The 16,582-nt window shown below is 37.9% G+C and overlaps 1 protein-coding gene across 1 annotated transcript; it reads right to left on the reverse strand.

The window, feature by feature from the left end:
- Window positions 1–1,144: 1,144 nt before the first annotated feature.
- Window positions 1,145–16,194, reverse strand: LOC105033591 (very-long-chain aldehyde decarbonylase GL1-10). Its single transcript, XM_073246216.1, has 5 exons — window positions 15,641–16,194; window positions 15,114–15,436; window positions 2,069–2,216; window positions 1,944–1,976; window positions 1,145–1,500 (listed from the first exon to the last, which is right to left on the reverse strand). The coding sequence occupies exons 1-5, from the start codon at window positions 16,139–16,141 to the stop codon at window positions 1,486–1,488; spliced, it is 1,020 nt and encodes a 339-aa protein (XP_073102317.1). The 5' UTR covers window positions 16,142–16,194; the 3' UTR covers window positions 1,145–1,485.
- Between the last annotated feature and the right edge of the window lie 388 nt (window positions 16,195–16,582).

The raw sequence follows: 16,582 nt of genomic DNA on the forward strand, positions 1-16,582 counted from the left end.
AAAACCAAATCATGCTAGAAGGTGATTCCACTGTGGTCATCTCTTAGACTGCTTCCCCTTCTCTTCTAAGTGTGATGGTCATTCTATTTTACGAGATATCTTGCAATATCAAAGATCCCTAAAGTTTTTGTTGCTTCTCATATTTTTAGAGAGGCAGATTCGGTGGCTGATTGGATTGCGAAGCATGCTTAGGGCTATAATGAGCCTGATCCTCTGAGTCCCATGTCCCCAAAACTTAATGCTCTTCTCCAAACGGATGCAAATGGCACCAACTATATCCGTCTATAATATTTCTGTTTCCTTTTCTTTCTATCTTTCATGCAGGTTTATCCAGATGCCGCTCGTTATCATGCTTGCCTTTTTATGGTTATATATGGCTACCATCCTTTGTACTCCTTTTGGTCACTGCCCAGCTTCCTTCATTCAGCCGATGTCGTCAGTCTTGTGCATGAGCCTTCTTCACTGCTTCATCTTACCTCCCCAAAGTTACAGACTAGCATGGTGCTACTTGCTTGTTTACTTTACAACTCCTTTCAATCATGTCATACTTTTATGCACTGCTTTGGAAGACTACTTCATCAGTTGTTGCAATGGGTTCCCTTAAATTCCTGCACTCAACAGAATCTAGTCTCACACTCTCTCATGCTACTTCTGTTTCAAAGAATTATGGATCATTTCCTTATGGATTATGCTTCTGTCGGCTGTTATTCCACTCCTATGTTGCTTCAACGGATTGGTTTATTCAACATACAAGTGTATCTGTTGCTACCTAATCAGGTGTAACTGCTGCTGCGTTTTCCTTCTACAGCATGCCTACTTTCTACTCCATTGCTTTACCACATGCTCCTTTGTTTTTCAATTTACAATGGCTGCTGCTGGTCCTACTTCTGCTGGCGCAGGATCATAACTGCAATGCTCCTCAGCTCCTGTACTATTCCTCCTCATGTCCATACGGGAGTGCACCTTTTGTCTCTTTTCCCTGCTGTTTCATGTTTACTTGTTATACTGTGTCCCTCTGTATTTTGGCTGCTTACTCCCATGTGGACTTCTGTAAACACTTTTATCTTTAATACAAGCTTGTGCTTCTTCTTACCGGAAAAAAAGGCAGAAGGAAGCTGGCTTACCAACACGAGCCACATCAAAGTGAAACAAAAATTTGGTATTAAATGCAGGGATTATCTTCTTGCCTTAATCAGTTGAACAAGTGCCATCACTGGATGGTTCTTTCTTTAAAGAGTCGAGCAACCAAAAAGAAAACATCAGTAGAAAAGAAAGGGGGTGAACTTAGATGAGTGCTACTAAAACGCTGCCTTTAATATGCCCCAAAAATGGACGATGACCTGGATTTGGTGCCAAGTAGAGAAAGCCCACAAGCCACATGAAAATAAGCATACAAATTTTTGATGCACAGGGCTTGAAGATCTAATCCTACTCAGACTTCTTATTTTGATTCCAACCATTGTCTTCTCCATTTTGGCCGGTTGCTCATTGCTCCTTCAACTATCAAAGATGACAAACAATGAGTATATTGAAGAAAAAAATAATGATGAAATTACAACTTCGAACCTAAATGCATGGCATGGGTATCATTTGTAACTTTGTATAATGAAATATATGGAACTTGAAAGTCTCAATGCCTGAATTTTTTCCAGATAAGTGAAAATAAATCACATAATGTTATCGGTATCACCATTTAGTTTAGGCTTGTGAAGACAGATGCTAAAATAATTAGCATTCAAGCATGTTATGATTGCACATGAGAGTGAGAGAGAGAGAGAGAGAGAGAGAGAGAGAGTGCGTGTGTGTGCCTAGGAGACATTTGTTTTCAGAAACTAGTATACATGTCCATGCATACTTTGATACAATAGCAGTATGTGAGACTTGTAGAATGAAGACACATAATATGTAGAGATACTCGCAAGGAGAGGTAGAAGTAGAACTACCTTTGCAAGGTGAGCCTTGTAATATCTGTAACCCTGAGATAATAAAGAAACAAGTATGGCGTCAATATACCAGATCTCTCCCTTCAAAGCTAATCACACACTCAAAGTTTAAGAAATTAACTAACCTTGTCAGTTCCATATATGTAGTCACAGTAGGTAAAGACAGAAGCAAAGTTACTCTGGCTCCGGCTTCCTACATAATGATGATAATCATGGTACTCTGCCCCTCCATAAAACGGGATGTATTTTGTGGGATTTAGAGGGAACTCATAGCTGTTTGAAACATTTGTCAGTTAAAATATAATAGGATTCAATAATTGCTTGAGCAAGTGATTTAACTTTAGATACCTATACTTTTCTCCGCAATCGTGGCATGTATTCATGCTAAAAAGCATAAAAACTTATAGGATACCTATACTTTTCTCAGCAATCGTGGCATGTATTCATGCTAAAAAGCATAAAAACTTAATAGGACACTGGAAGCATATGGATGGCCAATTATATGAATCGAAACAGGAGAAAAGAGACAAGAAATTAAATTTATAGGCTGAAATGGGAAACATGGGCAGTGAGACAAGCAACATTTCCCATCCACAAAAATACTAATATTCAGAAAGAGATAATCTGGCAATGACTTCATGAGCATTCTTTCCAAGAAATTGTTGGCTAACACCATGTCTAGCACCCATAGAGACCCGTAAGAACTGTTTTATCTTTTTTCCTTGATAAACTGGTTCTATTCAGTTCAATTTATAAGACTAACACTAGTAACAGGCAATAATTGACATGCATCACTTTACATATTGAGAAAGAATGAAAAGGATAACAAGCAAGGTGCAACAGGAGTCTCTGGAAAAATGATACACAGTTTGAATTGAAAATCTTCCTTGGATTTTAAGCTGCTTCATAAGCAAGTCTATGATCATACAGACCTTGCATGTAGATATGATACAATAGCTTTCTGAAGATACTGAAGGCTGCTTGAACTCAAACGGATAGATGTTGTGGGCATTTTAGGGCTGAAGAATCAAATAGTTTAACATTTTGCATCAGAAAGCTTTTGTTGATTTACATCTTTGGAACAAGAAATGCCTTCAACTTCTGATTACCCTTTTTTTGTTTTCATTGACCAAATTCTCATGCGGCAAACAAATATATACTTCTATGCAAGCAGTTTTGATACCAGCAGGGATTCAACTTTGTAATACTTACTATCTAATTAGTGGACCGACTAAAGCATAAATGCATGAGAAGTATCGAACAATAAAACCATCAATTTTCTATATTAAATTAAACATGATTGTTACAGAGATTCTATCTCTTTGCAGACACATATATATTACATATATTATATATAAACATGAGCATGAATTCATCCAAATTATACTGGCTATGCAAGATGAGAGTTTTCATATCAAAAATCTGAATGGGTTTGGAGCATAGTACGCTAAACTGGACCAAACTGCCTGGTTGGGCCCACACCGAACCGAACCTAATCGATGCGAAATCAGGTCGATTCGGCCATGAAAATCGAAATAGGGCTTGAATCATCCGGTTCGATATGGGTCAGTTCGGTCCTATTCCCTTTGTTTTTCTGTTTTCTTGCAGTTTGCTACAGTGGGGGTCCTAGGGATCTTAAAAGGAAGTCTCTCACTTCTCTTCCATTGTTTCCATCCCTGAAAGAAAACTCCCCCCTTTCTATGGTATAAGCAAGGTGCAAAACGAGAACTCATCAAATAGTGGTACGTGAGCTTAACTCCCACTTCTGTTTCTCCTCTTCCTCTCTCTTTTTTTTCAACTTCAAAAGCCGTGAAAATTGAAAAAATAAGAGAAGATCATGCCAAAATTTTTGATTTTGGTATGATTTCATTATATATTGTAAATCTATAAATAATCTATACAATGACATTAAAATTATTAATTTTTATTATATAATTTTTAAATTAAAAATATATTTTTAGAATAATAAGTTATTAAAAAAATATATAATTCAAGAATTAACTGATAAATCAAAATATTGTTTAGAGGCTTGCAAGTTACTTTCGATATAAATTTGGTATCTGTTTATCAAAATTTTGATGCATCATATGTACAGCGACTTAGGCCTAAATTTAATTGAAATTAAAAAAATAAGTAGCATTTCATGCATGCCCACTGCCTTAGAAAAATATATGTAACATATGCGATAGGATTCTACATGGATGTAGGATCAAATTAATTTTTCATAATTTTAGATTTTACAATATTTTTAATTTAAAAAAATTAAAAAATATAAAATTAATTTAAAAAAATAAAAAAATAAAAAAAATTACTATGTTTACATAATTACCGAACTACTATGATTGTTCAACCTTCAGGAATGGATCCATCAATAAAAAAGTCAGAGCATGACATTGGTTGGGATCACGAGCAGATACTCTCAGATTGGCACCATTGGAGATACAATTGATGTAACACAGAGTTCAAGGATGGGTAACTAGGTTGAAGCAACATTTGACTGATGGTTATCCCGATGTAGCTATGTGCTAAAAGCGCCCACAAGAGATCTGTCAACTAATGAAACATTTTACTGATTTCAAAGCAACAAAGGAGAGGACTTTAAAAAAGGTAGAAGTGGATCATCGCGCCGTGCAGCCACTATTCTATCACTCTAGAAAGTTAGAAAAAATGTTAGCCCCAGATGATGAGGCACAGATCCAAACTACCATTAATACGAGCTTGGAAGATCAGTGATAGCTTGAAGATTTGGCCAGATATATGACTTAATTTGGATCGTCAGCTTATGAGTCGGGGTCAGGCTCTGTGAGCATTATAAGAGAGTTAGAGTTTAGGAGGATTTCCTCAGTTAAAAAGTCCGTCGATAGAAGCACAAGCCATATTGCTTCTATGTTGGAAACTTTTGGCAGCAGGAAGAAATTCTCTAGAGAGATTCCAACTGAAACCACTATCCATGACCTAAATCCATACGCCTTCCCCAATAAGGATTCCAAGCAATATAGGGTTAATAATATATTGAAAAAGAACAAGAAGAATATGTGGCAAGCTATTGCATCCTGATTTCACTTCAGCCACATCTTTGTGCATGCGACAGGCAACATATATTATTGCTCTGCCATTGCTTTTATATAAATTGCCGGTTCAGATGTAGATCCTATAGGATCTAAGGACATTTACAGTAAGCTTCTTGACAATAATAAAGAAAAACTACAGAAATGGATTGCATTATATCAGAATAAATGGCCGATATATGGATTTACGGCAATGTGTGATGGTTGGATTGATCTATCAAGCAGAGCATCATCAACTTTCTGACATATTATGATGAGAAAATATTTTTTCAAAAGTTCATTGATGCTTCAGATCAGGTACATAATGCCATATATATCCTCAGATTGATGGAGGTGATCGATCAAGTCAAAAAGCAGAATATCATATAGGTTATCACCGACAATGGACCACAATGTAGGACCATAGGGGAGATCCTGATACAGCGACAACCATATATTCTAGACATGTACTACATATCGTATTGATCTGATACTGACGAACATTGAAAAACTTAGTAGGATACAGAAGACAGTGGATTCAATGCAAACTATTATTAGATTAATTTACAATCACATGGGCCTATCACTGATGGGATGGTATATAGGAAAAGACATTGAGACGAGATGCACACGGTTTACTACAAAGTATACATTGCTTGATAGACTTATTGACAAGAAAGTACATCTATGTTAGATGTTTGTCAATCCCGAGTGGCAAGGGTGATATGCCAGGACAAGTATTAAAGGAGCAATATGGAGAACTAAGTGACGAGACAGACATTCTAACAACGGGTCAAGAACATAGTGAAGGCTATTAAGCCTTTAAGCTAGGTGTTTCGGACCTTAGATAGCGAAAGGTATCTCTAAATGGATTTCTTATATCAAATAATGGAAAGAATGACAGATCAGATTAGATCCACAGATTTGAAACATGTCCATGACTACATCCAAATCATTAAGCATCGATGGTAAGACTATCAGATAGATAGAGATTTGCATCTAGTAGATAAGCAGTAAATCAAAAACACTAAAAGTTTGATCACTCTTATATATGTACAAATATGCTTAACCAATTTTGAAATTTATCTGTAACTTACTATCTGAACCCAATATATCTGGGACAGGTATGGATGCCAAGCTTCTGATATCCCCACGAAATGTGATATATAAGATGAAGCCAATCCACAAATCGCAACTATATGCATAAAAGAAGTTAGGTTGAATGATTTTTATTAACTTAGCTATATCTTCAACTAGTAATACATCATAACAAATATATTTTTTTACAGATGAAAATGTTTAGGGAGAGCACAAAGAGTTTTGGAACTAATATGATGGTCATAAGCAAAAAAAAAAAAAAAAAAAAAAGATGAATCCATATAGATTATATATGAACAGCTCTTATTTGACATTATATAACTACTAACAAGTCTAATATAATACAATTTTATTTTAAATTTTATTCAATCTTAATGCTTTTGCAACTGAATGGTGGATCTATTTCGGATTGGTGGCTCCTACTCTAAAGCTACTTGCCATCCGAATCCTCTCCTAGACGATCTCCTCAAGTGGCCGTGAGCGTAATTGGTAGATCTTCACTCTTATCCATAGCAAGCAGAGAAACCATCTGACACATAATCACCTCAATGACCTTATATATATTCACTACAATCTAAGATAGAAACTAAAATGCATTCAAAAGGGAGTTGAGTTGAAATACTCAGATCTGATTGTGAATGACTTTGTTAATGATGAGGATCCAATGACCCGATAGATTATAGGTTAGTAGTAGAAGCCAGGGCTTAATAAACCAAGATCGCTTAACAACCAGCCAGTTTCATAGCTAGCGAGATTGGGGTGGATGCTAAGCAATGGACGACCAGTAACTTCCCTGTAGGTTCCAATTGATCAACCACAGAAGACTTCCTCACAAGGTACGACAAGAGAGCAGACAGCTGCTTAATGCAAAGACAAAAAAAAGAAAGATAGTTACAGCCTCGATGGAGAGAATGGAGTAATCAGTTAATCTAGTTTACTTAGATTCAAAGACTAAATAGAGAAGTAATGATAGTTCTTCTGATGGTCATGGATCTGTCAGACATGGAAGGAGAAGAGGACAGGAGACCACGGTTCATAAAATGCAGGCATGCAGCCACAAGATATTCTTCGATTTACTGGTGAGTCTTAATTTATACATGCCACATAGGATAGAGATCATGATACATGAGCTAGTGGAAAGATATGATTTCACACAAACGACAAGCTCCTCAAGGTCATTCAAAATATCATGCAACTGCAGATGACCTCATGCGTGGAGTTGGATCCATAGAAGTATCAGGTTCTCCGTCATATTCTGAATCCTCTTATCCACAACCACAGACGGCTTAGGATCCATAACGGATACAGGTATAGTATGTCTAAGGCATCGTCTTCCAAGGACTACTACTCTATACAGTTTAGAGCATCTTACAAATCGAATTTTACTACCAGCATATTCGGATGGATCCCTTCACAATCGTAGTATCAACCCTAAGACACCTCTCAAAGCCAGGGCTTCAACGAGAGATCTACAATAAGTTACAATCCAGCATGCATAACTTATGAGATGAATACAGAGGACTATAATGCTGTACAATTAGAGAGATAGACTAATGTTCCACTAGATTATGTAAATGATCCAAATATTTATGAATAACATTGGCGCTCAATGAGATTCTAAATCTCAGCATGTGTTATTTTTTATTTTTTATATTTTTTCATTGATATGACTATTTTAGGGTTCAATAATATCCAATCTTCGTAAGGTTGTTTTCCTCTAACATAACATTATGTTAAATGCAGATCCACATCACATATTCAATCGCGAGTGTACCGAAGTGATACAAATATCAAATAACATCAACAAACATCAATTTAGGTTTAAAATTATTCAAAAAATAATGCAAAATTGATTAAATATCTTAGAAATCAAAAAAAAAAAGAAAAAAAAAAAAAAAGCATGCCGTTTTGATTGGACACAATGCCATACTGAGTGTCAGTACAGTACCAAACCAACACAGTCCTGTACCAACCGACGATTAGTTTCATCACTGGTACTGGTTCAGCCAGCTTTGGTTTGGAGAGAGAACTTGGGAAGAGATAAGATCAGTTAGAGATAGATATGCTCTTTCTTTGATTAAAAGGGAAGCAAAAACCCACCCTAATTTATTTCCCTAGTTTATTCGACTAAAGATATCAATGCACATCACAATCTGATATCACATAAAATTCTTGATATATACTGAAAACTATTAGAAATTCTAGGATTTGAAAATAACAAGCAATTAAACAGATCTGTGCATTGTTTTACAATGAATGATATTGGTTTGAATTTCTTCAGGAAGTTCCGTTCTTTCCAAATTGTCCAGCAGATTGCAATATCAGGTGATCCCATGCTGGCCTAGATTTCTTCAATGCCCAGTTGACCAAAAAGCATGCATAAATGATGGTTAGCTGTCAATATTCAGTGCCTGTAAGATTTGGTCCCAAATTGTCCTTGTTTCCCTGCATCTAAGGAACAGATTGTTGATGGACTCTTTGTTGGTGTAGCAAGGGGTCAGACAGGATCCCCTAGCATTCCCTTTTTTATGAGAGTATCTCTAGTGTTGAGCTTCTCCTAGACTGCAAAAGTTAGAGATGATACTAGAGACATAGTTAGGCAGCTAGTTAACAGGATTTTCTTTCATACTCATAGTTATCCTATAATAAAATTTTCCATGAAAATTGATTTAATGTTTCACTAAGGACAAATTTGACGGACCCAAAGACCCCAGCACACTTGTTATAATATTGTATAATTAAATATTTACATACATAAATCTGGTTTCCAGGTGCAGTTATAATACACAGGAAATTAATCAAGGAATTCACACCCGCTACAAAAACCAATTTTGGGGGTCGCAAATGCAAATCTAAATAATTGGATAAGAGCAATAAGGCCTAAAATGTCACATGACCTCCAAGCCATCCAAAATGGTTTGGTTATATGTTGAGAATGTTGTGAAGCTTTTGCTCTTCATATATGTCAATAGTCAAAAACGTAACATACAATGAATTTCGTTCTAATGTATAGTGCCATGGCACATGATACTATGTTCAATTGCATTAACAGAAATTATTGTTATGACAACCTGCTCTCTAAGAATCAAACATTATGATTGGAGATTATTGTTGCTGATACCAAGGGTGACAATTTATGACCCAATGTGCCAATCCAACCTACAACCAACCCAGTTTAAGCATGTTCAGGTTTGGCATAAACATGTTCAGGTTGTAAATGAGTTGACCAGACTTGACCTATTTATTAAACAGGTTGGGTTCATATTTAGAGTCTTAACTCGTTTAATAATTGGGTCACATCAGAACCCAGCACTTTTAAGATTGTTTAACCAATTCAAGATCCATTTAACCTGCTTAAAATCCATTTTAACATGTTTAAGTTGATTCAACCTGTTTATTAAATGGGGTTATGTGGGTCGGCCAGGTTATATATTTCATAAAAATGTCAATTCAGGTTTGGAGTTTTGACCCATTTAATAAACATGTCAGGTTCAGGTTGATATATATCTAACCTGACCTACATCCAATCTGATCCGTATCCGACTCAACCCAACTTGATTGTCATCGCTAGCTGATGCTTCTCATTATGCCATTGGTTGTCCTGATTTCTTGGACTCTGACATCAAAAGCGTATGGGCATGCTGTTAGTGGTTGAAGAAGCATTTATGTCCATACATTTGCACTGCACAAGCCATCTTGAATCAACAATGGTTCAAAAGACATTTACATGCTCAAAAGCCTTCAGAAGAGGTTATCTGCTCTACAATTTCAAAAAGAGCACTCCTTCAATTCCTTCCCCTAAGTGCAAGACAACTTGTTAAGATGCTATCAAAGTTTCTGACACAAGTAAATCACCCTTGGAAGAAGTTTCCTACTATTAAGGCCATGTAAGTTTCATGACAGGTCCCTCTCTTGACTTTATTTTCATAGCCAGGAATTCACACCAATTTCTATTGGATTGGCATCAGGTTGACCACCAATTACTAGATTTGCACAACCCTTCCTAGGAGCCATCTCATCTTAATTGTGTTCTATAACCAACCCCGTATATGAAAACAGCTTGGATGATGATGATGATGTTAATTGCTAACTTTTGCCATACTTTGACAATATAGATTCTCTTCCCAGCTTTGTGTCACCATCAGGTCAACTATCTATTTGTGGCAGCCCATCTTGATAGCATCTCAGGCTGAGCTAGAGATTTTTGAAGATCTCCTAAACAAAGTCTCTTTCTCCTATATGTCAAACTACTGGCTGCAAATTGTGAAAGCTTCTGGCCCTTAACTTTTTCCAGCAAAGGCTCCACTTTTCTGCTATTTTCACAATGGTTAAGAATTTGAGGTCTTTTGGCTTTTATAGGGTTTTTTTTTTTTGGACCAAATGATGCAATTATTAATTGTAAGTTATTTGATTTCTTCTCATGTCATTTCATCAACTGTTACAGACCCTCCACTGGCAAATTGCCATTTCAACTAAAAAAGACCAGGAACTTGCTTTTTCCAGAAATAATAACTTTGAATTCTTACTAATTTTTCTCTCTGTTATAGATATTATGCTATCCATTGTGATAACTCTACCACTAAACTAGGATCTATTTTTCAAAAGACAAACTAAGAGACATTTTCTAGAGTTCATACTTTTTGATAGAGTCATTTTCAATAGCATATTATTAATTTATTTAGTGATTGTTGTGGCAGATCCTCATAGATGCAAATTAAGGGTTTTGCTACATATAAGGGATTTACCTATTTATATGAACATATAAGAGAAGCTAACAAACAAACAAGTCATGGAAAGCCCTAGCTATGCTCCTTATGCAGGTAAAACCAATCATACTGCATGAAACATGTTTTATGTACCAAGACAATCTGAGATAGGAATGTACTAACTAGGCCAACTTTTTTACCTTTACATCTAGACTACTTTTTATTGCCTTCTGGAAAAAAAATATGTTTTATGCACTTATATGATCTCTTGCCTATTTAAACAAATTTAGCATGCTAAGTTATAACACATACACATGTAATAAAAATGTCAAAATAAGAAAGCAAAAAAAAAAATAATGTTAAACATCAGTTAGCAGTATACTACATCAAAGCAAACAATAGAAATCTCATTCTTTCGGTAAAACAGAAGAAAGCATATAAAATGCTTGATAAAGAGTTACAGTCTAAAGTTACAGTCTAAGGGCCTAACAATACAAACATATATGTATAGTTAATCAAAAAGGTGTTAGGTATGTTGAACACATAATGCAGCAATCTGCTTACATATAAGGCTGCACTATAGCCTACTATACCAGAATGACAAGATATGATCCATATTATGCGAGACAAACCCAACATATGGTGTGATGTAGCATCCACAGTATCACTGTCAACTTTCGCCATCACGTTTACAATATGATATAATATAAACCAATGGTGTAATTCATGTATGCAACCCTATCTTGCCTTCTACCATTCTCCCCACAAAGTTTGTTCCAATGAAGGCCAAATCAAGATCCTTGTGAATTGTTTGATCAGTCAAGCAATAAACAATATGTTGTTCACAAAAAATGAACATATTTATGCATTCTTCATCTATCTTCTTTCATGCAATCACGTCATCCTATTTTCCAGTGTTGATGGCACAATAAAACGTTGGTGAGAAAACTCCATAAACATTGCCTACAGTGTAAATTTAAGATTAATGATTTGGGACCCTTACTATTTCAAGTATGAAGTTGATCTTATCTGTGAGGATACTAGTTTGCACAGTCAGTACCTCCATTTTAGTCAATTGCTGCATGTGTAGTGCCAAACTACTCGTGCTTCATTGGAACTCCATTTTAGTCTTGCAAACTAATAGTGAGCTCCTTTAGAATCCTATGAACTACCAATTTTTGGAGGGATGACTTGTCTAGTTGATCATCTCCTATTAATGCATGTCATTCTTATTGAATGAAAACTTTGCTTTAGACTATCACCGAACATTTTTGAAATCTCACTTGTAGTCAAAATCATCTTTCAAAAATGATTTTTATGCCATTATTATTTGTAAATGGATTGATTATCGCATCAAACAATATCTATCTATCTCTTGAAGACCATATGTTCCAGAAAAGCAAGCACAACACATTTTTATTTCTTGCAAAAAAGTTTCAACATATATGCAATGTATAATGAGTATCATGAAGCAAAGAGTAAATAAATAATGGAAAAACAAAAAAGGGCATAGTGTGACATCAACCAACAAGAGCATAACTAACTAAGACAAATACAGTAGTTTGCCAACTAAGGTTATGCTTTAAATTGGATGTAGGGTTTGCCAAACCATTCCGAATATTTGGGGCATGCCAAACCATACTGATGGCTGATTGGCATGGTTTTGATGTTCAAAATGAAAAATCAGCGAGAAGGGACAGAGGGAGAAGAAAGAGAGGAAGAGAGAGAGGGGAGAGGGAAGAAAAGCGAGAGGGAGAGAGGGCCTCTGGAGGCCGCTATAGAGCAGCCAAGCTCATTGCGCTGCTGCTAAGCTCGGTAGACCTGAAGGAGAGCGAAGGGAGGAGGGAGAGGGAGAGGAGGCCTCTGGAGGGCCAGCAAAACCACCATGCCGCTACCAAGGTCAGTGAAGGCCGTAGGAGAGGCTCTGCCCTCCTCTCGATCGAAATAAGGGCCAAAGTCTCTGTTTCTTTTTTTTTTTTAATCATATTGGCTAAAGTCAGCAACACAATCGACTTCATTGTTTGTTTTTTGAATTTTTAGTTGAAGCTGGCAATGATTGCCGACTTCAACTGAAAATCCAAAAAAACCAAACACTGAGGTTAGCAATACAGTTGCTAACTTCATCCGACAAAATACAAAAAAAAAAGGGACTGAAGCTCCTGTTTCGATCGGAAGGAGGGTGAGCCTCTCCTCCGACCTTCACCAACCTCGACAGCAACAGCATTGCCGGCTCTTCAGCAGCCTCCTCTCCCTCTCCCTCTCCCCCTCTTTGGCTTCCATTGAGCTCGACAGGGGCGCAACGAGCTCGACTGCCCTCTAGCAACCTTCAGAGGCCCTCTCTCCCTCTTTCTCTTCTTCCCTCCCCCCTCTCTCTCCCTCTCCCATTCTCTCTCCGCCCTCTCTCTATGTCGGTTCGGGCTCAATACAAAATAGAATGAAGGCATACCAAACCGTACCACTGACCGACCGGTCCAGACTCTAGTATCGGCACGGCAAATCTTGATTGGATGGGTTCATTACATTAATAATTTCAGTTTTAACACATGTTTGATGCATAAAAGATGCTATTGGGCTTTTCCACCTAGAAAAAAGGAAAAAAACTCAACAAATCAATGTTTGTAGATAATTTAAAACCATGGTTTAGTTTTTCAATTATATGCATGCATATTGAGTTAAGGATGCATGACTGCAATATAGATATCGAAAGATCCAACATATCAAACTAGTTGGACGTGCTTGTCAATTAGATGGTGAGATTAAGCTTTGTATGATGTTTTCTTTTTCTTTGAAGTAGACATATAGAAAGCAAATAAATATAAGAGCCACTAAGGTGATATGGGAATAAAAGAGTGTGGTTTTGATCAAACATGATATACATGCCATAAAACCAAAACCAAAAAAAAAAAGAAAAGAAAAGAAAAAGATGGATTGGGTTCATTGAATTTCATGAAGAATGGCAAACACAAACCAGTTCGGTCAAACTTTGGCAATCAAAGCAATTATAAACACATATATATAACAGTTGCATCAATCGGCAATGGAGGTCCTACCTACATATATTTTATGCACCCATGAAACTGCTAGCACCAAAGAAAAGAAGAGAGAATGGATTTTGTCAGAAGTGCAATGAGAAATTTACTCCAAATAGTTAATTCTTCTAAGCATACCAACCTTGAGCACAAAAGTTTGATTTATTGTGGAGGAAATTCATGCATCAAACAAAGGACTGACTGACATGACATTTTTTGTCTTATTTTTGTGTATAACAAGATGGCAAGGTTTAGGCTGGATATGGAAAACACATGATTAAGCAATGCAGTATGTCACAAACCAATTGTAGACAAAACATTTCTTACGTTCTTGGCATTGTGAAAGGTCAAGTTTCTAACAATTGATTTACATTTGCTCCATTTTGTTCATTGATGAGTGACAAGGTATTAAAAGGACTCAACTTGCAAAAGCAAGAAAATAAAAGAGTCAAATAGTAACGGAATTTTGTTTGGCTCACTTTTCAAGATATTAGGATCTCAAAATAAACTGATGGTAGTATGAAAAGTTAATAACGAAATTCTAAACGGGCTCTCCCACCTGGAGTATGCCTGGCCTTGAAGCAAAAGGGTTCCCTCTTATTTACTGTCTGTTTTACTTCCTTCGTTACTAAAAACATATATGATATTTTCATCCTATCATTTATTGCCAAGCCTAGAGACCTAGTAGTCTCCTTGTGTAATCTATAGTAGCATATGACCATGGCGTTGTTAAATAATCAACAAGCTGGGCATTTCTCCATAGCCAAATCATGTACATAACAAATAAATAATGATGCTTGGTGGGCAGACATTGACAAGAAAAGCAAATGGACTCAAAGTCTGAAAACCGGGAAATCAAAAAGATCAGCAATACCAGCAGTACCTCTTGAATAATCTTTAGAGTTGGTAACTCTTAAAACACATACATTGATGTTGTGATGGATATTCTGTTTTTCCATCCCTACTCAAAAGACGCTTTCCCTGGAAGCCAAAAAAAAAAAAGGACTTCCTCTTCTTCGTAGCCAACTTCTATTTACTTTAATACTAAAAAAAGAATATGAGCAGGCTACTAATGACCTCAACATGGTTAAACAATCAACAAACAGGACATCATCACCGCAAAACAGAATCAAGTGGACCATACGCAGCACTTTCAAAAATTTCCCTCTCATCAAACTCCTAAATTAATATAAAATCCATTATGTTGGCCAAAAAAACCATATAAACTAGATGAATCAGAAAAGGACGCAACTTTTATAAATTAAGCAATCAAAAGTTCATGAACAATACCCGCTGTGGGTCTCGATGGCCTCAACCTGGCGGAGGATGATCCAGAGCCAGAAGGTGATCATGTGGCACGGGGCGATGGCGGGACCGACGAAGGATGGGATCCCGAGGATAAGGACCTCGGCCCAGTGGGCATAGGGCGCGGCGAATCCGATCGGCGCCGTGAACTCGTGGTGGACTCGGTGGATCTTCTCGTACCCCCACGGCCCGTGCAGCAGCCGGTGGATCCAGTAGTTCCCGTAGTCCTCCACCAGGAAGTACACCGCCAACTGCGCCGCCATCTCCGCCGCCGAGGGCAGCGGCAGCCCCGTCCGTATCCCCACAAACTGCATCATTTTCGGCCATAAAAAATGCCAAAAAAAAACTTTTTATTTGAGCCTTTTCAACAAAGCGAACAGTAAAAAGAGGAATGCAGCCAAAAAAGGCAACTTCTACCAAGAAAGCCGATCAGAAAAGAAAACCCTAACCCTAGAAAGCCCTTGAAGGTGGGGTGGGGGTTGTGCGGGCGTAGGGGTGTAGTGAAGTGAGACCTTGATGATGGGGTAGGAGAAGAGCTGGAGGGGCCCGACGACGAGGAGGAAGCTGCGCAAGACGTCCTTGTAGCACCTGAAGAAGGAGGCCGGGGGGAGTTGGACCATGGGCTGGAGCTTGTAGGGGACGAGGGCGGAGGGGAGGCGGAGCTCCAGGACGGCGAGGGGAAGGGGTACGAGAGTGAAGACGATGAAGAGAAAAATGTAGTTGTGGAAGTAGAGGAGGCTGTCGGGCATCTTGGCGGAGTAGTGGAACCAGATGGTCTCCGCGGCGGTCAGGTTGCGACCCAGCGCCGCCTCCGCGGCGGCGATCGTCTCGTACGGCATCATCTCCGGAGGCGGCGGAGGAAGCGAACAAGGGTGCAGGAGTGCGGAGAAGCCCCTCGAGATATTTATAATCGGGACGAAGTAATGTCCGTGGGGCGGCGCGCCTCCGGGAACAGGGGCGCCGAGTCTGAGAGAGGCGGATGGGCCGGAGAAGAAAGCGGAGGGCGGTCTCATATATTGGAGTTGTAGGGGTGGGAAATGGAAAAAAAATTTAAACGAAGCGTATTGGGGCCCAAATATCGTACCAAATGTGATCCCTCCAGCGTTTGATGCGGCCACTGGTGCTCCTACGGGTCTCCCAAATGTAGCTTGTTTGTTGGTAATGTTGTTGGGCCGCGTAGCATCACTTGGTGGGGGAAAGGGTGACGGGTTTACGTGTTCGTTGAATGGGATCATGGAATCGGGAAAGTTCGTGGATCCGCTGTGGCCAGAGGCCGTGGCACTCGCTGTGTGTTATCATTGGCAAGAGCAGAGGTGCCGGGATGAAAGAAGGGCCAAGACCGGATCTTTCCACGTTAGTAGATTAAAAAATTTAAATTTATATTTTTTAATTAAGAATCTATTTGATTTACGGAAAAATTTTTCTTTCTAAAAATATTATAAAAATATAATAGC

This window comes from Elaeis guineensis, chromosome 11, assembly GCF_000442705.2.
Source record: "Elaeis guineensis isolate ETL-2024a chromosome 11, EG11, whole genome shotgun sequence".
Classification (NCBI taxonomy): Eukaryota; Viridiplantae; Streptophyta; class Magnoliopsida; order Arecales; family Arecaceae; genus Elaeis; species Elaeis guineensis.